This window comes from Suncus etruscus, chromosome 9 (genome assembly GCF_024139225.1).
Source record: "Suncus etruscus isolate mSunEtr1 chromosome 9, mSunEtr1.pri.cur, whole genome shotgun sequence".
NCBI classification, from domain to species: domain Eukaryota; kingdom Metazoa; phylum Chordata; class Mammalia; order Eulipotyphla; family Soricidae; genus Suncus; species Suncus etruscus.
Window position 1 is genome coordinate 81,474,914 of NC_064856.1, and position 25,205 is coordinate 81,500,118.

The following is a 25,205-nucleotide window of genomic DNA, read 5'->3' on the forward strand; positions in this document are numbered from 1 at the left end:
GCAGACAGCCAGGAGTAACCCCTGAGCACTGCCGGGTGTGGCCCAAAAACCAAATATATATATATATATATATATATATATATATATATATATATATATATATATTCTAACTCTTAAGTATTTAGTGAGAGATAAGAAACTAAAAATAACTTCAGAAAATTTATAAATGCTATTGAGAAACTTTCATAACAGAGATAAATTAGGCATGCCCACCCTAACTCCTTCTTTATATACCTGAATTTCACAGGCATTCCTGTAAGCATCATTGAAGTCTATCTGTAAGCATCATTAAAGGGTAATTTTAGCTCTAGTAGGACTAAGGTAGCCGCTGGTACAGACAGTGCTGTATTGTCTTGAGATCCAGCTGCAAGAATATCAAGGTGTAATGTGCAATGTGTAGTGAGTGACTTACTAAAACTTCTGCTTTAAACACAGCCATCTACAAATCAACAAATTCAGGAACATGTAATGGAACTGAATATACAATACATGAATCCAGGTTCATTAAACTAATGCATTTTTTGAAAAACAAAATATGACAGAACATTTCATTATTGGCACATCTATGAGAAAAAAAGTGTTATGCTGCGATTTAGAATGTGTCTTGTGTGTCGTGGAATTGAAATATTTCCAAATCATCAATAATTAAAATGATGAGAAGCCATCATTTCACTGACATTTACTTCTACATGAAAAGATGGCCTATTTTAAATGTGCTCACACATATTCTTGTCAATCACAAGCTGTCACAGCAAATTATTTCATTTTGTAGATCACATGGCAGCTAGAAAAAAATCTCTAGGCTTAAATTTAGATCTTAGGTGTAGTATAAACTATTTTTATGGATTTTCTTCATGTGACTACCTCTTCACAATTCAGTATATAAAAGATTTAAATTTTTTTTATAAATCTTTATTTAAGCACCATGATTACAAGCATGTTCGTACTTGGGTTTCAGTTATAAACAGAATACCACCCCCCTTCACCAGTGCAACATACCCACCGCCAATGCCCCAACTCCTTATTCATAACATTTTGTTTCAATTTTGGCTAACACAACTCTGGATTGAAATGAATCATTTTAAATGATAAGTCAGATAGAAAAATAGGAATTATTGAAAAACTTGAAATACTAAAACATTAATATTAAAATATTACCATAAAACCATGTACTGGAACCTGTACCAAAAGAATTTGATCCATCCAAGTAGGTTTCTTCTCTTTTATCTTCTTTTACATATAATACATATAAAATTTAATGTATGTATATTTTCTTTACTATAAGCAACTACAGGGCTATGTATTCCTTATCTATAGCACCAAGAAACTATAAAGGAGTTTAATTTTTATAAAAATAAATCTACTGCAAGAATTTCATAAGTAACCACTAATTAGAATATTTAAAAAAGAATCTGTGAATGAAAGCCTAAAGCATATGTCTATGAATCTGAAAACTTTTTAAATGACTGTTTAAACAAGTCATTAATTATTCCCTCACAATTCTAGCAGAATCATTAATAAATTTCAGAATATTCAAAGTCCAGAATTATGAGCATAATATCTTCTTCAATAATTTTCATGAAATATTTCTATTTTTCCCACTCACAATTTATCTTTGTGTCTAATCATTTAACTTCAAAATGTAATAATTATTCTAATATTGCATTTCAACAGAGAATGCTTCATGTCAGTCTTGACCTTGGCTTGACCTTTATATGAAAGCTTTGTGTTTTGAAGTACGTGATGAATAGCTCCTCTGGCTTTCTATTAAACCAGTGCCACTGGTTGTCAACAGTGATGCTCAAAAGGGTAGTATAGTAGTTAAAAATCATAGATGTTTATGGACCTTTTTCTACCTCAGTAAATCTAGAAATAGTACTAAAGGCAATTCTTACTATACCAACTTTCCAAAGAGTAAGCAAAGAATGAATTCTTGGAATATAATGGTCAAAATATGCATAGATGGATTTGGCTGTTTGATGCAAGAAATAAGATAAATTTTCCTTTTGTGCTACATTGTTGAACAATGTTCTTAGTTTTAAAGACTTCTAACTTAGTTTAAGTACCTTTAAACAAGAACTTCTATTCCTATGGCATGTCTAGACACACAGTAAATAATAAATAAGTATTTATTGGTACATATTTAGATTAAATTGAATTAAGATTCAAATTAGATATGAAAAGTGTTAAAAAAATATTACGAGCTCCAATTTTTATCTTTTCTGACTTGGTTTATTACCTGGCATGTAGTAGGCTCTTTCAGTGAGTATTTTTGAATGAACAAAAAGATGCATATTAAATTAATGGCAAATTACATATTCTATTGCCTATTGGCTCATTGTAATCCGTGCTCATTTATACACAATAATGATGAATTCTCTCAGCAATACTTTGTCCCCTATTGCCCTTTAGAATGTTTCATTTTATAACTTATAAGAATGCCTTAATTTATTAGTTTATTCAATAATCTCTAGTATTCACAAATTTTATTTTAGTTGTACACATGAAAAAAGAGTTGGAAACATTGATTTATGAATATATTTCATATAATTTATAAATATATGGATGATAATATAATCCATAAAATATCCATTATTTGAATATAATTAATTTATTTAAATTATTTAAATACCATTAAACATAATTTAAACCAATTAAATACAATTAAAGGTTGCTATAAATATAAATATATGTGTTTATACATATATGTGTAAACATGTATTTACATTCTTAAAGTTCTGTAATTAAATGACCATTGTTCAGCTTATCTGTGAGCTTAACTTAGACAAGTGTCTTTTCTCCCATTATAGCTATCTTAAGTTTTTAATGGACATGTAATATCTAGTCTGTGTCCAAGCTCACCTACAATTTCTTTTCTCAAAAGACAAGGCACATCTGCCACCTGCTCTACTCTGTGTCCCAGCAACAACTGTCGAGCAGCATAAAGATTGATTATCAGTCAAAAACCATTGCACAACACCAGATTTTGGTGGGTTAAGCTTGCTGATCCAGCAAGAGATGGTGTGAAATTTTCAGGAGTGTGTGCCAACATTTTGGTGCTAAAAGAACAGCAGTGCATGTCACAGTGAAACACAGCCAAAGATGTGCAGACAAAGCAGAGAAGTTTTTTGTTTTGGTCTTGGCTTTAAAAGGATAAAATTCAAACTAGGAAAAAATTAGTTTGTACATTATAAAACACCATTAACTAGGGTTAGTGATGGTTGTAACATTGTCATTTTAGGTATGTATTCCAGAAGATTTTCAAAGAAGCTTAGTTATAAAAACACCCTTATATATCTCTTTTACAATACCATTATCATATGAAAGAAAAATATTTCTAATTAATGAAAATAAGCAAGAACTTAATGAGGTACTCATTAAATGTCTGTACATAAACTGTCACAGAAATATTTACCCATAAATACTTGTGCTTTTATACAAGCAGATGATAAATTGAATGTAAAAACAATAAGTCATATTTTAATGTTAAAGTAAAAATTGAAAACTACATGGGTTTATACCACTGTATAAACATATTTTTACAGAGTACTATAGCAACAAGTTTCTTTGCAAAAACCAAATTGTCAAAACTTATTACTTTATTTAATAAGCAATTTATTCCCTAATCATAAAATATTAATGAGAAATCCTAGTATATTTTATGTAATAACAATAATAGAAAGTTCATCTCATCTATAAAGAAACCAAGATTACATTTTTTGATTATGCAATTACTGCCTAAACTTGCCCTTGATTTGCCACTGTAATAGCAACTGTAAAAAAAAAATGCCTCCACTAAAGTATATAAAGATAGAGGGCAGAGAAGTTAGAAATATTAAATTTTTATAACAAAGCCTTTATTTTATTTAAATGTGATTACCAATGTACAGTCCTGGATACCAGTATGACATGCTTAGAAGCAGATTCTTAGATGGTGCTGCTTTTATTTCTCCATTTAAATGTACTTCCCACTAAAATAAATTCTATTTTTTAGAAAATTTTGACATTTTCAAAATATTAGGCAATGGGCTTCTGAAAAAATCTTTACCTGCAAAAACATGCCTAGGTTTACATATGTTCATTTCAAAGCAAAAATTATTCAAAGAAAAGCCGCAGCATATACTTTTGGGAAATTTTATTTGAAGAATCACACATATAAAATAAATATATCTTACTGGCAACACTTTCATAATGATGCTAATGTCATCTTTGAAAAGGTCGAGTGTGAATGAATGATACTTGAAACTTGGAACTATTTTCTGAGAGAATAAGTCTAATGAATTATGTCTGTTGGGTGTCACAGAAACTAAATAATAAATTCAATAATCTCTGATTTAATTTATTATATTTTCACCATTTAACCTCCTGCAGGCTCCCTAATGTCTAGTCAGATCTATATTAAATTAAGCACCAATGCTAATGAAGGGCAATAAACGTGGCTGTCAGTGGATTTTTCTTTCAGTAAGCACATTATCCTCTTACTGAGCTGTAAATGCGTAAACATTAGTTTTGTTAAACCATGCAAAAGATGCAGGATGAAAATCATTTTTTAATTGCACCCCTTAAGCAATTTACTGTCTGTGTGGATAGGGTTCCCCCTTTTTTACCTTTCATTTTTTTGAATGGATCTAAAAAAGGCTCTCCTGTTGAAACATAAATGTCGGCTTCTTGGGGTATTTCTTCAGGTTCGAAGGCTTCAGTGCCATCTGCCAAGAATACTCTTCGTGCAGCCATGTTCAGCTTCAGCTTTTCCGTGCACTCCTCAAGCAACTAGAAGAAATTAAGAGGTAAGAAACAGTAATTTAGGACAAAGACAGCAACACATTTGCATGACACAAAACACTAATGATCAAAACAGAAACTCACTGAATTATTTGTTAGTAACTCAGGTAGCTCAAATAATTTGACTAGTACAGTTTTAAAGTAGTTGAAAACACACAAATAAAAGGTAAATCACTACATGAAGATTATTTATTGACTATCTTAGTTGTAAAGTATTCACTTAACTACTCTACAAGACATAAAACACTTTTCCCATTTTATAACACTACTAAATATATTGACTTCAGAAAGAAAAGTTTTAAAATGTCTGTGAGATATATGTGTCTAAGGAAGATATGGAACCAGATTGTTTAAAACAAAAATTTAATAAAATGTCATTTCCCCATTTATTGTATTATAAAGAGAGCAAGAGAATAAATAAAACCTTGATAAATTCTAAATACAGTTACCAGGGTAAGAGTTGGTACAGTAATTTTGGCAAAGACTGATCTAGATCCATTTTTGTAAGCCGTTACTCTAATCACTCTTGATTGATGTTTGAGTCTTTGAAACAATCTATGCCGATTCTGTGCTGAATTAAACTTTAAAGAAGAGAAACCTGTAACTCTACAAAAAAAAAAAGCAATAGATTATTAAAAACAGTTAAGCAAATCTTATCTTAGATTTTACTATAGCAACAAGCCTATATAAATGTTCCTGTTTCCTCAAAAAAAACTTTTTAAAGGATGATTGCTCATATATATTTAAATATTAAAATTTGATACATAGACTTTAATAAATTACTTTTATAATTTCACTTAAAATATCATTTAAAACATTATATAAGCAGGTATGTTTTGATAAAAAGTAAAAAGGAATGAACATGGTTTACATATCTTGAAATAGTAAATAACTATGACTTTCCTTTAATATTTTAAGTTTATCAAAGTACTCTGATATTTAAATAATATTTGAAAGTTAGATTATAACAAAATTTCTTTTCTTTCTTTTTTTGTTGTAAAATCTTTATTTAAGCACCATTAATTACAAGCATGATTGTAATTGGTTTTCAGTAGTTAGTTGTAATTGTTTTCATTGAAAAATTCTTAGGCTGATAAGATATTTCTAAGTAGTTTATTTTTTAGTCAAAACCCATTTTAATCCTTATCTTTCTCTGTCAAAATACATAGTAAAACCTCACATGTCACCTTTTTTATTTCAGAGTTCTTTAATCCTATTCATTCCTAATATTACAGAGGTAAAGAAAATATTTTAATGAGTTTTAGATAGTTTAAAATCAACAACTATGTATAAAAATTAATGTATCAATTTCTTGATTATTTTACCAGTATTTTCTATAATTCCTCTTTAGACTAATAGTTCATAAGTTTCAGTATGAAATCATACACAAAATGGTTTTAAAATGTTTTCATTCTAATTCCATTTTTTGAAAATTTGTTAAATATCAAAAGCATAATTGTTTTTAATTTTTTAAATTTAAATATCTAAATATTTATCTAAATATTTTATCTACATATTTAAATATCTAAATATCTAAATAAATTAATATCTAAATATCAAAATAAATATCTTTTAAATATCTAAAAAGTGAAGATATTTTATAGTCCTAGCCTGATTCTGCATCTAACATTTTTTCAGAGTTCAATATTATCAGGGTTGAAGTATACCTCATATTTCCACAGTATAATTAGCAATATTCTAAATTAGTTCTTTCAAAAAAAAAACAGACAAAAAACTTTCTAGAGATGTGCTACATTTCCAAGTCTGAAATAATTACTTGAATAGTTATCAATTCTGTTCAAAGGACAGAGCTTCAACAGTCAGTATAAAGAACAGAGAACAGCTTTGATTACCTCTGTTGACCCTCTGGAGCACTGACAGGTCTGTTTCTCTTGGATGAAGATATAAAACAAGAATTGTTTTTACTGTTTGATTTGTAGCTATATAGGTCTGATATTTCATCAGAGCTATGATCTGATACTGTTTGATGTGTAGAACAATCTTGAAGTCCTGACCCTTCAGATACAGCCGCTGAATGCAAACATCTGTTGGGGCCAAACTGAGGCTGCAAGTAATCTTCAGTAGTTTTAATAAATGTTTTTGTCTGAGATGTCATAAACTCCCTGCAAGAACCAATGCATGAACAAATACAGTGAACTGCTTTATAATCACTTATTAACAATTACCATATAAGGATAACTAGTTGTGTGTTATATGCTATACAAAAATAACAGAATCGTTGATCTTTTTTATCTTTAAGGTATTCCTGGGAAGTAGACAATATTTTATCCCCCTTTTACAGATTTAAGAAATTGAGTCTAAGGTAGACTAACCTGCCCATACTTACAAAATCAATGAACTAAAAGGATGATAAACTGATCCAATGCTGCCCTAAAGCAAAGCCCACACTCAAGACATTAAAAAAAATGTCTTGAGGAGGGGTAAGTGCAGTTAGAACACTAACAACTACCATGACAATGTTAATGAGTGAGAGAAGTAGAATGTCTGTGTCAAATACAGGCAGGGGTGTGGGTGGAAGGATATGGGGTGAATTGGTGGTGGGAATGTTGCACTGCTGAAGGAGGGTGTTCTTTTTGTGACTAAAATCCAACTACAGTCATGTTTGTAATCACGGTGTTTAAATAAAGATACATTATTTTTCTTTAGGTTCTGAGTGATAGCACAACAGTAAGGTGTTTGCCTTGCATGCTGCCAAACCAGGAAGAACCCCTATCGATTCCTGGCATCACATATGGTCCACAGAGTCTACCAGAAGCGATTTCTGAGCGCAGAGTCTGAAGTAACCCCTGAGTACCGCCTGGTATGACTCAAAACAAAACATAATAAAAAAAAATGTCTTTAGTTAAGCTAGGATGGACATTGGTTTGATCCCCTGGCGTCCCATATGGTCCCCCAAGCCAGGAGCGATTTCTGAGTGTATAGTCAGAAGTAATCCCTGAGTGTCACCACGTGTGGCCCAAAAAACAAAAATAAAATAAAATAAACAATTTTGAGTTATGGCTCATGTCCTCAAGAACTTGCAAATTGTCCCTAACATAAAATATACATTAAATAAATTTTCTTAGAAATTATTATGTTGGGCTGGAACGATAGTTCAGCAGTAGGGCATTTGCCTTGCACATGTCCAACCCAGGACAAAACCTGGTTCAATCCTTGATATTCCATATGGTTCCCCGAGTCTGCCAGGAGTGATTTCTGAGGACAGAGCCAGGAGTAACCACTGAGCACCACAAGGTGTGGCCCCAAAATATCACACACACACACACACACACAGTCAACTTTAAACACAAAACAAATTGAACACAAGCAGAATAAAGTTAATAAAAATTTCACAGCAGACAGAATCATAATGACTAATTCACTTTGGCTTGCCTCAGCTTCATTATCAAAAACCATACGTTCTGAGAACATCTTCAGTCTAAAACTGGAATGATTGGTCAACTATTTAAACTAGAATAATAGACTGTTTTTGTTTTGGGGGTATATCTGGTTATGCTCAGTTTTATGCCTGTCTCTGTTCATGGATCACTTCTAAGGAGACTAGATGAGGTACTAGAGAACATATGCAGATTAGAAATATGCAAGGCAAGTACCCTACCAACTACACTATCTCTAATGCCAAACAGTAGTATTTATTTTATTTTATTTTATTGAAGCCATGTAATTTACAAAGTTCTTCATAGTTGGATTTCAGACTACAATGAATCATGGCCAATTCCCACCCCACCCCCCACCCCCACCAGTGTCCACCTCTCTCCACCAATGTTCCCAGAGTGCATATTTTATCAACACATTTTGCCCCCTGACCTGCAAATATAGCAGACACATTTCAAGTTTAGATTGTTATAGTTTGGGTCTCTTGATTTTACTGTTGACAACTTTGGCTTGGATATTTAGTTCTGTCCTTTTTTTTTTTTATCTCCACCAACGCACCTGAGACCACTTGGCCTCTGGCCCCTACCCTTTCCCTCCTTCTTAATTTTATAGAAAAATGTAGAAATATGAAATAAAGTAATTTGTTTCACAATGTTCTACAAAAATTATGGGAGTCCCTATCTAAAAGATAAAAAAGGGGTGGTAGGGTTTTGTTTTGTTTTGTTTTGTTTGCATAGGTGCAGCAAAAGTTGGGGGAAAATAGAAACAAACTTTGGTTTAAAAACAGGGAGTTCCTATACATGAAGCACCCTGCCATAAGACCAACTACAGGCTCCAGGCATATGAAATTGTCCAACCCCCAAATATTTCTTCATAGTCCTAGGAAACAAAACAGTAGAATTTAAATGAACTATGCTGAATTAGAAATCATATGAGTTTAACTTACATGAAAATTTATGTAATATCAAGTTAGAAATTGCACGGCTTGCTGGTAGGAAAAAATTATGCTTCAAGTTGTTGTGTATGTAAATATTTTGGGGGATTACTATGTTGCTCACCCTAATCTGATTAGGTGATTGTGCCCTACCCTAGGGTATGACCTGGCATTCTGCCCCCACCCTAGGGTAGGACCTGATTCTGCTTCCACCATTGGTTGGTATCTGATCCCACCATTGGGTGGGACCTGACTCTGGACTATAAGAGCAAGGGTCTGTGGAAGGCGAGAGCTTTTTGCTGGCTGGAACTGAATCTGAGTCTTTGGACTTCAGTTTTGTCCATCCGAATAAAGCAAATATTTCCACGAGCCTGATTGTCTGCGAGCTGTTTACCCGCCGTTTCACCTCAGAACCGTGGGCTAGACAGGGTGGCAGACGCGTGCTCCGAGCTGGAAGAAAAGGGCCTCATTCTCCATCCCTCCATCAGTCAACCTCTTCAGGGGCTGACCTGCTACATCAAGTTACTTACGAATAAGTATCTTATTATCTTAAACACTTAGGAGTGTGATAATTGGAGGTTGAGTATAGTCGTGTGTTGCAAATCAGCCCCTGATGAGGTTACTGATGGAGGGATGGAGGATGAGACCTTTCTCCTCCAGCTCGGACCACGCGTCTGTTACCCTGTTCAGCCGGCGGTTCTGAGGTGAATGTGGTGGGGAAAAAAGCCAACAGGCAGTCAGGCTTCCGAAGAAAACAGCTCTTTATTCCGTGAAGATGTCGAAGCCAAAAGGCCTAAGAATAGGCCCCAGGAAAAAAGCCCCTCACATTCCACAGACCCTTGCTTTTATGCCCCAGAATTAGGTACTACCCAATGGTGGGAGCAGAATCAGGAACCACCCTAGGGTGGGAGCAGAATGCCAGGTCACACCCTAGGTTAGGGCACAATCACCGATCAGGGTAGGGTCAGTTACATAGTAATCCCATAAAAATGTTTATATACACAACAGTCATGTACTATTTTTGTGTACAGAGTCATGTACTGTTTTGAATGGAACAATTTGTGTGTACTTATATATACATATATACGTGCATATTCACATATGCTGAGCAATTGAACCTAAAGCCCCACAACTCTGAAACATGTCAATGATCTACATCAAATCCGCATTTTTTTTGGTTGTGGGGGTCACACCCGGCAGCGGTCAGGGGTTACTCCTGGTTCTATGCTCAGAAATCACTATTGGCAGGCTTGGGGGACCATATGGGATGTCGGGATTCGAACCATCATCCTTCTGCATGCAAGGCAAATGCCTTACATCCATGCTATCTCTCCGGCCTGTAAATCTGCTTATTTTATATTTTCTAGTTATAAGTAGTAGCTACAGATCATTTTTGTTATAAGATCATTCCATGTTGTGCTCAAGAGCTACTGCTGGCAATGTTCAGGGAACAATGTGTTTCTCAGAATAAAACTCTGAGCCTTTTCTATGCACCCCACTCATTTGAGCTATCCTCTGGCCCCCACAATATAATTTAACTTCTCATTAAATTATAAAATAATATAACTTTAATATGAGAATCTCAGCTCTAAACATCCCCTCTTCTATGTGTTTTTTAAGACACAAATATCATAAACACAGTCATATTTCCTGCTACACCTTCTTAATGTTTATAAGTGTTGCTTGTAATGATTGCTCTTTTTCATCTAAAAGAATAAAGACTAAGAATCCCAGGAAAATTAATGTGGTGAGTGTGAAATGACACTGATATCAATAGAATAAAAAACATTGGGATCCATGTGATTGCACTGTGTCATTTTGGTGTGTTGATATCATAACAAGTTTCTTTCCAAGTCTGCCTAAGACTAAATAAAGATAGTAGTGGAGAGAGGGGTTGGTCTCATTCTGCAGCATGCATCCTTCTCGGGGCTCCAAAACTGTGGGAGTGTCTCCCATCATTTAAACTTCAGAATTCAAAAAACTAGGACCTTCCTTCACACCACCCAAGCTACTTATATTTGCTTCTTTCAGAATGATTGTGTGTAGTAGCATCATGTCATAGTGTTAATGTCTCTACAGTAACAGCAGGGGAGCAAGCTGCAAAAGGACACCAAGCTTTTGAATCTGGAGGGAAAGGGCAATTTAAGAGTCACAGGTAAAATGATATAAACTCATAACTGTGTTAACAGTTCCAATGAAGAGTTTCTTGGAGAGAAAATCCTCAAATTCAGAAAGAAAAGTAACTAGTTAATTGTAGAATGGGATTTCTACTTTTTAATGAAAACATTCTTTTGTCAAATATTTTATAAATATGGTAATAATTTAGGTGAAATTCATATCCCAATCACAAAATAAAGAATCATTAGTTTTTCCATATTCCAAAGTTTCAATCATTTTATGCATTAATACTTCAACTTTTTCCTTAATCTTATAATATTTTCAGATTGATTTATGGTTATTAAAATGTTAAAATGTAATTTTTATCTAATATATTTACCCTTCTCATTCTTGTTCCATGTGAAGATTAGTTATTTTTTATGCTGGTATAATATTTGCAAGCTTTTAATACTCTCCAATACTATCTGTCACCCTACTTTAATTCTACACAACCCCAAGATTCTATTAAGTTTGGGACTATAAACTAGATAAGGTTTACCTAAAAGAAAAAAAACTGATTAAAATACATGATTCAAGTCAACTTTAACTATATTGAGATTAGGTTTAAATATTCTTTTAATAAAAACAAAAATCTCATTTAAAATTTAATTCTGGCTTTCAATTCACAGTTTCTAACATGAGACGATATTCCCCATCTTCAATCTTATTGGAGTATTGTGATTTGCAATACAGTTGATGACCATTTCATGTATACATTATTAAAATCATATCCAGACCAGGTGGTTAGGGGACACCCATGCCAGATGCCTACTTCCTAGCTTGGGGGGTGCTGGGAGGCTTGGCAGGCCTCCAGCCATTCCCCTATTTCCCCCCTGGGTGCCAGCTCAGGTGGCCTGAAGTGGGTTCCAGGTGGACTTTTTAGGGGTCCTCAGGCTTCCTCCCTCCCTACTCTAGGGGGAGGAGCATGGGGAGGGGCCAGGCAGATGTCTGGCTTTCAGTTCCTTGATCCTGGAGGCCAGCTCTTCCCAGGTATGGGGTTAGGGGACACCCCATGCTAGAGGCCTACTCCCTAGCTTCGAGGGTGCTGGGAGGCTTGGCAGACCTCCAGCCATTCCGCTATTTCCCCCCTGAACTCCAGGCCTTCCCTGGTTGCCGGCTTAGGTGGACTCTATAGTGGTCCTCAGGCTTTCCCCCCTTTCTCTCCCTACACTAACGGGGGGGGGGACGCATGGGGTGGAGGGCAACCCAATGCAACACTGGTGTATGTCGGGACATTTACTGGTATTTTTTCCCCTCATTGGTCTCCATTTTAAAAACTGCACAGGGCGGCTATACCATATATATATATATTCAAAGTAAAAATGAGAGGATGGACTCTGGTAAGAGACCAGTACTCTTTTCTTACTTGTTTACTCTTCCTGGCCTTTTCGCCTTTTCCTTCTTTCATTGTGTAACTGTGGTTGCTACCATACTAGGTTTCTGATTAGTTCCCACTCAAATGCATTTCCTGATATGGAACTGCGGGGAGTCATTTTGCAGATTCCAGAAGGCTAAATCACAGACCAAAGTGGTGTCCAGGATTCAGCACCCTCCTCCCGACTATTTCTAATGACATAAAAGGGACATGCTATCTCCTTTGAATATTGTAGATATATTCCCTCAACTGCTATAACTATTATTGTATATCCCCTTAAATGGTGACAATTGTATCCACTGTCTTAAGTTAGATTGTTTATTTTCCCCACTTTTTGTCTTTTCTTCTCTTTGTGAACTGTACAATAAGGAATTTTGGTGAAAGAGTCCCTTAGTTTAATGCTTATGTTTGAACCAAGTCACAGGGATTATTGGACTTGTTCTTGTGGCCCCCATATGCGCTGATAATGCCACGTGGCATTACTCCTTGTTTGCATAGGCACATTAAAATGAAAAATACTATACATACAAATAGTACTTATATAATAGAGCTAGGACCACACAAATCTTTTAGTGCAATGGGACCTTACACCCTGAACATTGACATAATGACCTGGCACAGGCCTCAGAAGAATGGGCATTTTCCATCCACCCCTGAATCAGGGAAGACATCTATGAAACAGCCAAGGTTGTCTATAACAACACCTGGAAGCAATCCTCTACCATGGAAGACCCTACTGCTGCTCTGACATCGATCTACTCAAAAGAGTCTTCCCTTAACACTGAGAAGACTTAAACAACAACTACAACAACTTGTTTACTAAACAGGGCTTTCTGCATTGCCCTTTGTGAGTTAAAATTAGAGAAAGCTCCATAACATCCTGACTTCAATGTAGGATATACAGGTTCCAGGATCTTCAATACAGAAACATGATACCAGCAACAGTGACTGTGTGAAAAATAAAACTGTATTGGCACTACAGACAATGACCTGGATTGGACAAGCTAGTTTGCCTGGAGCCTAGAGTTGGTCTTGTGTCAGGAAACTCCAGGGGTAGGGTCTCCTTGTATTTAGGCTAAGGCTTTTCTTTTCCATGTCTCCCATACTTTGGTGGGCCTATGCAAATGATAATTGCCACTTTAACACCATTTTTACTGTGCTCCTTTGACTCTAAACCTTATTAAAAAAACACTTAAACTTTTGAGGTTAACTTAAACTAATATGCATGTGCATGGAAATGTAAAAAACTACTATGCCTTCAAGTTTAAGGAGTTACATAAATTTTATGGCTTTAGATTGCTTTGTGTACCGCTAAGAAATGTTATAATGTACTACAATCTAGGGGCTTGATGGACAAAGTAATTGTACATGGGTTCTGTTTTATTTTTCTTAATGTCTTTGACTGTAAGTTCAAAATTAAGGTGTCATCAGGGGGATTCCTTCTGAGAACTCTGTTTTTGGGTGATTGTCCTTCCACTGTAACTTTATTTTGTCCTCTTTCTTTTAATCATTGTTCACATAATTAAATAAAAAAAGTCACATCCAGACCAAAATGCTCACTTACCTCCACAATACCATGTTAATCCTCTTCCAACAAACTTAGTTTTGTGGACTAACTTTCCAGTTTAATTTTTAGAAATCTGCTCTTCCCTTACTATGTATCTTTACATCACAGATATGAGAAAAATCATTTGTATCTTTCCCTTTTCTTCTGACTGACTTCATTCTTTCAACATAACATTTCCTAGTTCCATCCATAGAGTAGCAAGTCACATGATGTCATCATTTCTTATAACTGCATAGTATTCCAGTGTGTATGTATGGATGTACATATATGTATGTATGTATATTACACTATAACTTTTTGATAGATTCATCCATATTTGGACATTGATCTGTTGTCATATCTTGACAATTGTACTAAGAGTTGCAGTAAACATAGGTGTGCTTATATTTTTTAAAATTAATGTTTTTTGTGGAGTTCTTATTTTTTTCCTTATAATAATTAAAATGGCAAAGCTAACTTTTTTCATGTGGCAATTAACCAATTTAAGTTTAAGCTGCAACTAGATACTTCAGAAAATAAAAGGCTTAATTTTCATGGCTTGTAAGTAGATTAAGATAAGTAAGTAACATAATGAATTTTTGAAGAAAAAACTGATTAAGGGTCAAAGCAATAGTTCAGGAATCCATTTTAACCTACCTTCTCTGTAACTTATTTTCTTTCTATTTATTCATTAAATTTTGGGCCACTAATAGGTGCTTTCCCATGCATATGCTTTCCAGTGATTAAGTAGGTTGCCTACTTGATTTTATTTTTACTTTGCTGGAAGTAATATGTAATAAACTTTGGGAATGCTGTGTTCTGTAGGAATGATTTTATTTTTATAATTTTTTTTTTTTTTGGTTTTTGGGCCACACCCATTGACGCTCAGGGGTTATTCCTGCCTATCACTCAGAAATCGCTCCTGGTTTGGAGGGATCATATAGGACGCCAGGGGATCAAACCGCAGTTTGCCCTAGGCTAGCGCTCGCAGGGCAGACACCTTACCTCTAGCACCACCACTCCAGCCCTTTTTTTTTCTAGATTTTTATGCATTTTGGTGATATCTTACCTGTAACTGAAAAATAACAATTCCAATATCTTTAGTTTCAGCTTCAACTTAAACAAGTTGGTTTTATTGCCACATAGAACAAGTTAGTTTTGCTATTTTGGGAGCCAGAGCTATAGCACAGAGGTAAGGCGTTTGCAGGCGGCCAACACAGGACAGACTCGGGTTTGAATCCCGGCACCCCATGTAGACCCCCGAGACTGCCAGGAGCAACTTCTGAGCGCAGAGCCAGGAGTAACCCCTGAACACTGCTGGGTGTGACCCCCCCTCAAAAACGTTTTGGAGCAGTGGCACAAGGGGTAAGGCGTCTGCCTTGCCCGTGCTAGACTAAAGTGCACGGAGGTTCAACCCCCAGAGCCAGGAGCAATTTCTGAGCACATAGCCAAGAATAACCCAAGTGTCACCAGGTGTGGCCCCAAAACAAAAACAAAACAACAACAACAAAAAAAAAGTTTTGCATTTTGGAGGAGGGAAGGAATGTTGGTAGTGAACTGATGTTGAACATTGTATGCCTAAAACAATCGTGTTGCTAATAATTTTGTAAGTCATATTTTAATAAAATTTAAAAAATATGTACATAAAATTATAACTTACCTAAAATAATGAAACATACCCTATAATAGAAAAAAACAAGTTTATTTGGTAACTATAGATTATATAAAATTTATGAAGCTCATAAAGCCAAAGATTTCATCCAATTTCTTTGAAGTTTATCTTGTGAACTTGATGAGAATAACCTTTAAAGATATAAGTAATTTCTACAATGCTTATTTTTTAGTAAAATGCAATTTAAGTTTAATAAAAAGTAATAAGAATGATAACAACACTTTCTCCAAAATTATTTCTAGCACCATCTGAAAATATAACTTGAACTTGAAAATATTGGAAGCAGACTTCAATTGCAGAGTCATTTTTGTTGTGCATGTTTCTGGGGACATTCTCAGCAGTGCCCACTAGTTTGAAGTCACATGTAAGTTATGTGCTTTATACTTTACCACATGTTGATTCCCTACAGAGCCACTTTATTTTGTTTTATATATAATATGAATAATAATAAATTCTATCCAAATTGCAAATATAATCTAGTAGAGATATTTAATGTTTGTTAAATTGAACTGGTTTACCTTCATAGAAGGAAATTCTTTTTTTTTTTTTTCGGGCCACACCTGTTAGATGCTCAGGGGTTACTCCTGGCTATGCACTCAGAAATTGCCCCTGGCTTGGGGGTACCATATGGGACACCGGGGGATCGAACCGTGGTCCTTTCCTTGGCTAGCGCTTGCAAGGCAGACACCTTACTTCTAGCGCCACCTCGCCGGCCCCATATAGAAGGAAATTCTAAACAAAAATAGCAATGTCTAAGATTTGTAAAGGAGTATTTAAATATAGCACTTAAGGGATAAATCATTTCTATCCAAAAGTAAAAACAATAATTTCTATAAATCTACAAGGGAATAAACATAAAGCTCATCTTAAGCCTAAACGTGTATGAGTATATATGTATTATATCTAGCTTTCTAGAGGAAAGTTAAATTTAAAAAATGAGCCAATGATGTAGTTTCATGTTTTAGTGAAATGGCATATTAGTAATCTATAGAATTTTGAAGTTAAAGGAAATATTTTAAAAAATAACTAGAGAAATTGTTATTTGTTGAAAAAGTAAACAGTGAAAGTGTTTCATTCACTACTAACTTCATTCACCTTTGCTATCTCCTCTCTTCTGCTTTCCATTCCATGGTAGGGGCTACAGAACTTTGAAATAATAGTGAACTAACACTGTGCCTAAATAGGCAATATTAAAAAATTCCTATTTCAGTTATTGTATTTCAAAAGGGTTTAAGAATTATTACAACTAAAAATGTTAAGGATAACTTAAATGACACAGGTGCATGAATAGATTTGGGCTCCATTAATCTCCTTGAGAACAAAAATTGTTCAAGAACAAAATAAACCGTTGGTCAGATAAGTGGAGTATGAAGATGTGTTACATACATACAATGGAATATTACATAGCTGTAAGGAATGATGAAATCTAGCAATTCATTGCAACATGCATGGAACTGGGATATATGTTAAATGAAGTAAGCCATATGAAGTATAAATATAGGATAATATCACTTATGTGAACAGTTATTTAAAATAACTATATGAAGGAAAGCAATGGTTTAAATCTAGAACACTCTTGACTCCAGAGTATAGTGCATAGAAGGAAAGAAACTAAATGGAGGAGAAATACAAATGTGAAATAACTGGGGACAGGATCATTGGTGGTGTTAAGAAAGGACAGAACTAACATCCAATCAAGGAGTCAACAACAATGAAATAATGTGACCCAAACATAAAAATAAAAAACTTTTAAAAGTGACTATGATCGCTGATGTCATGGCATTGGATTGATTTTGTAACACTGGTGGAGGGAGGTTGACATTAGTGGTGAGATTGGTACTGAAACTCAGTATGTCTAAAACTTAACTATGAATAACTTTGTAAATTACAATGCTTTAAATTAAAAATATGTTTTAATTAAAATATTTTTGGTAATTTATTTTTAAAACTGATTAATGTCTTTATTTAATGTACTAAAAGCAAATTATCTCCTCAGGATAAAAGAGATGGCAACATACTCAGAATATAACAGGACTAAAGATGTACTGTACTTTCAATTACAAAAATAATAAAACTATCTCTTTAGCAATACTCATCAGTCAAAAATCATTAAAAGATTTTCTTTTTTTAATAACATCTTTATTTATACAGCATAATTCCAAACATGATTGTAATTGGGTTTCAGTCATAAAAAGAACACCCCCCCTTCACCAGTGCAATATTCCCATCGCCAATGCCCCCATCTCCTCCATCACCCCTACCTGTATTCGAGAAAGACTTACTTTATCCCTCACTCACTGACATTGTTATGATAGTTCTCAGCATAGTTAATTCTCTCACTGCACTCACCCCTCTTTGTGGTGAGCTTCATAACTTGAGCCAGTCCTTCTGGCCCTCATCTCTGGGAATTATTTCAAAGTCTTATATTTTTCTTAAAACCCATAGATGTTTTCTTAAAACACACACTATTCTGTGTGTCTCTCTCTCCCTCTTACTTATTTCATTCAGCATAATAGATTTCATATACATCCACATGTAGGAAAATTTCAAGACCTCATCTCTCCAGATGGCTGCATAATATTCCATTGTGTATATGTACCACAGTTCCTTTAGCCATTCATCTGTTGAAAGGCATCTTGGTTGTTTCCAGAATCTGGTTGCTATAAATAGTGCTTCAATGAATATAGATGTGAGGAAGGGATTTTTGAATTGTATTTTTGTGTTCCTAGGGTATATCCCTAGGAGTGGCATAGCTGGATCATATGGGAGTTCACTTTCCAGTTTTTTGAGGAATCTCTATATTGTTTTCCATAAAGGCTGGACTAGACGGTATTCCCACCAGCAGTGAATGAGAGTGCCTTTCTCTCCACACCTCCACCAGCACTGATTGTTGGTCTTTGTGATGTGTGCCAGTCTCTGTGGTGTAAGATGGTACCTCATTGATTTGCATCTCCCTGATGATTAGTGATGTGGAGCATTTTTCATGTGCCTTTTGGCCATTGTATTTCTTCTTTGAGAAATTATATATATATATATATAATAAAGAGTAAGTTTCTGTGTATGAGGCACCATAAGAATAAAAATGACAGGTCACAGTATGGTGCAATGAGTAGCATTAATATATGTGGGCATACTTTGAAAAGGCTATGTGACGTTAATTAGAAGCACAACTCTGAGCTGTAAGTAAAGGAACAATGAGTTGATACTTTAACAATGATTTCTCATAAAAATGGTTGAAAAAAGGGGACATGGAAAACAAGCATGAGACAAATGAAGTTGCAACCTCTATTAGGGATAAGATGTTTTTCCACATAGAGAAAATTGCTGTGCTCTGATAATCATAGTAATGTAAATGCATCTTAGATTACCATTAGCCTTTATGAATTTGACCCTTTCAAATTCATCACTTTTTTTTTATAAAAGTAAAAAATCTCTGACCATTATCTTTTTCCATTCAATTGCTAGGAAGACAACTTCATTTTCTAAGTACATCATAATATGAGTTGATGATAATTGAAAACAGTAACAGAAAAGAAGTTAGGATTCAGAAAAAGAAAGATAAGAGCATGTTGAAAGATAAACTATAAAAAATGATAGGAAAGTTGTACATCAACAGACTGATATTTTATAAAAGGACAAATGCTAAACAGAATAAAAGAAAATTAGAATAACATATTAAATGAAGTACAGGTAACACAAAAAAGTAAGATATATAAAAATGAAAAAAGGTTGCAATACAAAAAATTACTGTGTGGAGCTCTATGATATACAGAGAGCAGAGTTCTTGTTCATAAGGTGAATCTGATGAGGGTTCAGTCCCAGTCATCACATAGGGGTTTGACATAGGAATGATTCCTGAGAAGTAAGCCCTGAATACTACCTGGGGTAGCCCAAGCCATCACAAAAGAAAATTTTTGTACCATTTGAAGATACTAAAAAATTGGTCAAACAATACATAGTAAAATAATTATAAGATAAATTATGTATAAAGACACATCATATTATATTAGACATTTACAAATATTTAAAACCTCACTTAGATCATTTTTCTATTGAATTATGGAGAACAATATCATAAGATAATTTTTCTATTGAATTATGGATAATAATATCATAAATAACATTTATAATATAGGTAATCACAAGGTAATATTTTTGTAAATTTAGGCCATGGACTCAGGTCCATTTAGGTTCAAACTGTACCTTCAAGAGTCAAACAGATAGTAAGGGGGAAGGCATTTGCACTGTATGTAGTAAATCTCAATTTGATTCTAGATACCATATGGTCCTTGGCATAATGCTGGATTAATGTAGAGGTTATTAGAAGTAACCCCTGAGCACTGCCAGGTATGATCCCAAAACCAAACTGAACCTTTTAAAATAAATTTAAACTGTCTTAAATACTAGTATTAAATGGTTGTTCATGGGCATAATTTCAACAGCACACCCATCACCAATGTATCCATTTTTCTCTCTTCCCTCTCATCCACTCTCCCTTTCACCCACTTCCTGACTCAGTTGTGTATGTCAGTACCCTTCATGTTTCCTTTGTTACTGCTTCACTGTGTATCTTTAAAACACATGCACAAAACAGATTATTCTGATGTCTTTCATTCTGATTGACTTCACTCAGTTTGATATCCACTAGTTTTAGCTATGTGCTTCAAACTGTATTATTTTTTTCTTTTTGAAAGCTATATAGTGCCTATTTAATAGTGCCTATAACACTATTAAAGCTATAGTGCCTTTTTTTTACCAGCTGTTTGGTCTCAATGAGCCTAATTAATTATTCTAGGCTTTTGTTTCAAGACAGTGAATATATTTAAAATATAATTTGCCTTATATACCCCCAATGTTGTTTTGAGAAATAAGTAGATACAATGCAGATTAAATATTTAGCATAGTGACACAATATAAAAAATCATATCATCCTGACCTTTATTACTACCACTCCAGACCATAATAATATGCATATTAAAGGACTCTCTCATTCAGGTAACAATCTTCACATACATCTGGAAGCTATCATTAATATAGTTTTCACCCAAAATATTTTTTTCGAGATACTAAAATTATTAGGGCTCATGCTTAGCATGTACTGGACCCAGGTAAGATTGCTGGCACCATATGACTTCCTAAGTGTACCTTATTCCCTAAAGGGCCCTGAACACAGTCAAGGTGCCCCTGGTCACTAGCATCACAAGGACTGAGCACTGAGTCATATCTTCAGGTTTAAATATTGAATTGCCAAACTGGTTTGTTAAGTCTAATCAAGTATCAATGAGTTAGTTAAGTATCAATGAGTTAGTTAAGTCTAATTAAGTATCAAGTATAATAATGCCCCTCAGGTCACCTTATCACAGATTGGAAGGACCCCTAAACAAATACAAATCCTGAGCACTTACATAGGGAACATTCTGAAAAACTGGTAGCCACTGCAGAATTTAAGCTGCCTAAAAAATAATCTTACCGTGAAAAAATAATCTTACCGTGATAAATCATTCAGAATGTTTTTGAAGACTGGCTCTACCTTCTTACTGACTGTTTCTTCAGTGTGGTTTTGCTGAGATATGTCCATAATTGTAGTCAAGGGAGATAAAGAAAGTGAAGAAAGTGCTGCTCTGTGATCTTGTTTCTACTTTTCTGTTTAAAACTGAAAATGACAAAGAATGATACTTAATTATTTTTTTATTTTGGGTCATACATGGCAGTGCTCAGAGGTTATTCCTGTCTCTGTGCTCAGAAATTACTCCTGGCAGGCTCAGGGGACCATATGGAATGCTGGGGATCAAATCCTGGCATGCAAGGCAAATGTCCTACTCACAGTGCTATTGCTTATATCCCATATAATTAAAGTAAAAACTCCCAGGTTGGGGCCGAAGAGATAGCATAGAGGTAAGGTGTTTGCCTTGCATGTAGAAGGATGTTGGTTCGAATCCCGGCATCCCATATAGTCCCCCAAGCCTGTCAAAAGTGATTTCTGAGCATAGAGCCAGGAGTAACCCCTGAGCGCTGCTGGGTGTGACCCAAAAACCAAAACAAGCAAACAAACAAACAAACAAAACCTCCCAGGTTATAACTTGGGGCTAGGGATAAATTAAAATTTATTTCTCATCACATTCTAGAATATGCTATAATCACTAAATGTGAAATCTTATTAGGAACAGAGATGATACCCTAAAGGAAGACATCTTAATATACCTAAGTCTTTGATTGGTATAATTCTATTTAATAAAACATGATAATTTGTGGCAAAGTATTTTTGAGCTTACACAAAATTTACTGACAACAAAGTATTTTGCTTTAATCTCCTCTTAATTCCTTCCTTTCTGGAACCCACATTCTTTTTCATTATTATGGCAATGTCAATGTGTATCAGACACACTACAGAGATTTAACAATCATATCTGCCAGAGACAACAAAGGTTAAGGTGTTTGCCGTGTAGATTGGCTGACCCTTCTTCAATCCCAGCACTGCATATGTTCAGTTTAGTACTACCATGAATAAACTGTAATCATAGCTAAATGGGATTCACATTGCTATCCTTTCATCTCCCAAAAAAGAGATTATAAATAAAGCAGATCAACCAAGTAGAATGCATAAACCTTTAGATTCTCATTTGAGTAAGGCAATTTTAATAAATATACATTTTTGAGGCAATTGTGACATTTGAATTCAAACTGAGTTTTACTGATATTAAGGAACTAATTTGATTGGGATATAAATGATACTGCTATGATAAATAATATTTTTATTCTTATCTAATAGAGATGGGAACACACAAATCTTGTAATGCAGTGGGACTTTATACCCTGAACATTGTCATAATGACCTGGCTCAGGCCTCAGAAGAACAGGTATTGTCCATTTATTTATCCCTAAACCAGGGATGCCATCTACAAAACAACCAAGGTTGTGTACAAAGTCACTTGAAAGCAATCCTCTACCAGGGAAGACCCTACCACTGCTCTGGCATAGACCTACTCAACAGAGACTTCCCTTAACACCCAGAAGACTTAACAACAAAATTCAATTGTACTATGAAAAACTAATAAAACAATGAGAAGATAAAACTTAAAAAATGTTGACCATAGGAAAAGAACTATTAGCCTATAGGATAATATTAAATTCATAAGATTATTAAATATAGTTAATAAATTTGAAAAACAAAGAATTCAAAAGTGTTTACTTAATAGAAAAATATTATGAACCTAAAACTTCTGGACTGACAGCTCTCTTATCTTTAACTGTCTACTTCTGGATGACATGAAGTATGGTAGAACTGAGCAATACACAAAACATGCATATAAAACCCCAAATTCATAGTATTCTACCTGTCTCTTCTTTTCATTAATAAGTAATATGTCTTTTATCCCTGGTATATTTTGTGTTGCTCACTGGCTTAAATGTCTGTTCTAATCCTCTTAATGTGCCTTCTTGGGGAAAGCTGAAGTGGGCATTGTTTGGTTGGTTTTGGTTTTTGGGTCACACCTGTATCCACTTAGGGCTTACTCCTGGATCTGTGCTCAGAAATTGCTTCTGGCAGGCTGCAGGCTCTGGATTATAATATGGGATACTAGGATTCGAACCATTGTCATCCTGGGTTGGCTGCATGTAAAGCAAATGCCCTACTGCTGTGTTATCTCTCTGACCCTTATCATACTCTCTTTTTTTGTTTTGTTTTTGTTTTTGGGCCACACCCAGCCCAGGGTGTGCTCAGGGGTTTCTCCTGGCTGTCTGCTCAGAAACAGCTCCTGGCAGGCACGGGGGACCATATGGGACACCGGGATTCAAACCAACCACCTTTGGTCCTGGATCGGCTGCTTGCAAGGCAAACGCCGCTGTGCTATCTCTCCGGGCCCTGATCATACTCTTTTATTTAAGAGAAAACAATACAAAAGTACTACCAAATTGTAGTGGTTTTTTTATTGTGTCATAAGTACCTGGTTATAAATACCTGGTCCACAATGAATTATGACATTGTCATTTTTGGAAATGATGCTTTCTAAGTGACCCCAAGAAAACCAGAAATTTTCTATTTATCTGAGAAGTGTAGAAAGAGTATTGATTGTCTGTCTTAGCTCTGTCCCACTTAAACTCTCTCTTTACACAAAATAAGATGATAGTTACTTCTTAACTGGAATATTGATTTTTACATAATTTTGCTCATGTACCCTTTAGTGGAATTTTGAAAACAATACTTTCTTGCACATTTCAAATTGGACATTTAAACTTTTTTATTATAGTATCTGAAGAGATTCCTCAGTGGAATGAATCATATCCTTTGTACATGAGAGGCCTGACTTTGATTCCCCACATTGTCCTTGGAGCACAAGGAGGAATAGAGTTTGGAAGAGTGGTATTATATCTAAGCACCTCTGGAGATATCCCTAAAACAAAAACAACATTTTTTTTTTTCGTCTTTGGGTCACACTCTGCTGTACTCAGGGGTTACTCCTGGCTCTTCCCTTAGAAAACGCTCCTGGCAGGCATGGAGGACTATATGGGAGGCCATGATTTGAACCACCCTGCAAGGCAATAGCCAGACTCTGGAAACAACCAAGATGCCCTTCAACAGACGAATGGCTAAAGAAACTGTGGCACATATACACAATGGAATATTATGCAGTCGTCAGGAGAGATGAAGTCATGAAATTTTCCTATACATGGATGTACATTGAATCTATCAGGCTGAGTGAAATAAGTCAGAGGGACAGAGAGAGATGCAGAATAGTCTCATTCATCTATGGGTTTTAAGAAAAATAAAAGTCATTTTTGTAACAATCCTCAGAGACAATGAGAGGAGGGATTGAACTTCCAGCTCACTTCATGAAGCTCACCACAAAGAGTGGTGAGTGCAGTTATAGAAATAACTACACATACTATTACTATATGATACAGAATACAGTATGATTTATCAAAAATAATTTATCCAAAGAAGTTGAAAACTTATGTCTACACAAAAACCTGCTTATAGAATTATTTTTTGTATTTTGATTTTCCATATCCAGCTGTTCTTGGGATTTACTTTTAACTCTTCACTCAAGGATTACTCCTGGCAATGTTTAGGGGACTATAAGTGTGCTAAATATTGAACCTGGGTTGGATGCATGAAATGCTGTTTGTGGATTTTTACAGGACCATATACATGATTGCCAAGGGTTGGAAGCAGGTTAACAGATAAACAGCTGAAAAATAAAACATTCTTCAATGCGAGAAAGATTTCAGTTTCAAAGATATTAAAATCCATAGATAAGCCTCATTTGTGTATCATTAAGTAAAAGAAGCCAAAATAAAAACTCATATATTGCTTGATTCCAACTAAATGATATTCCTGAAAAGG

General features: G+C 34.7%; 1 protein-coding gene across 1 annotated transcript in view; it reads right to left on the reverse strand.

The window, feature by feature from the left end:
• DCDC1 (doublecortin domain containing 1) overlaps window positions 1-22,214 on the reverse strand; it is a 469,965-nt gene extending 447,751 nt beyond the window's left edge. Inside the window, exons 1-5 of the mRNA XM_049780695.1 lie at window positions 22,203-22,214; window positions 21,352-21,497; window positions 6,636-6,905; window positions 5,232-5,388; window positions 4,608-4,770 (exon numbers count right to left, since the gene is read on the reverse strand). Coding sequence (XP_049636652.1) covers window positions 4,608-4,770; window positions 5,232-5,388; window positions 6,636-6,905; window positions 21,352-21,497; window positions 22,203-22,214 — 748 coding nt within the window. The remainder of the gene's footprint in view (window positions 1-4,607; window positions 4,771-5,231; window positions 5,389-6,635; window positions 6,906-21,351; window positions 21,498-22,202) is intronic.
• Between the last annotated feature and the right edge of the window lie 2,991 nt (window positions 22,215-25,205).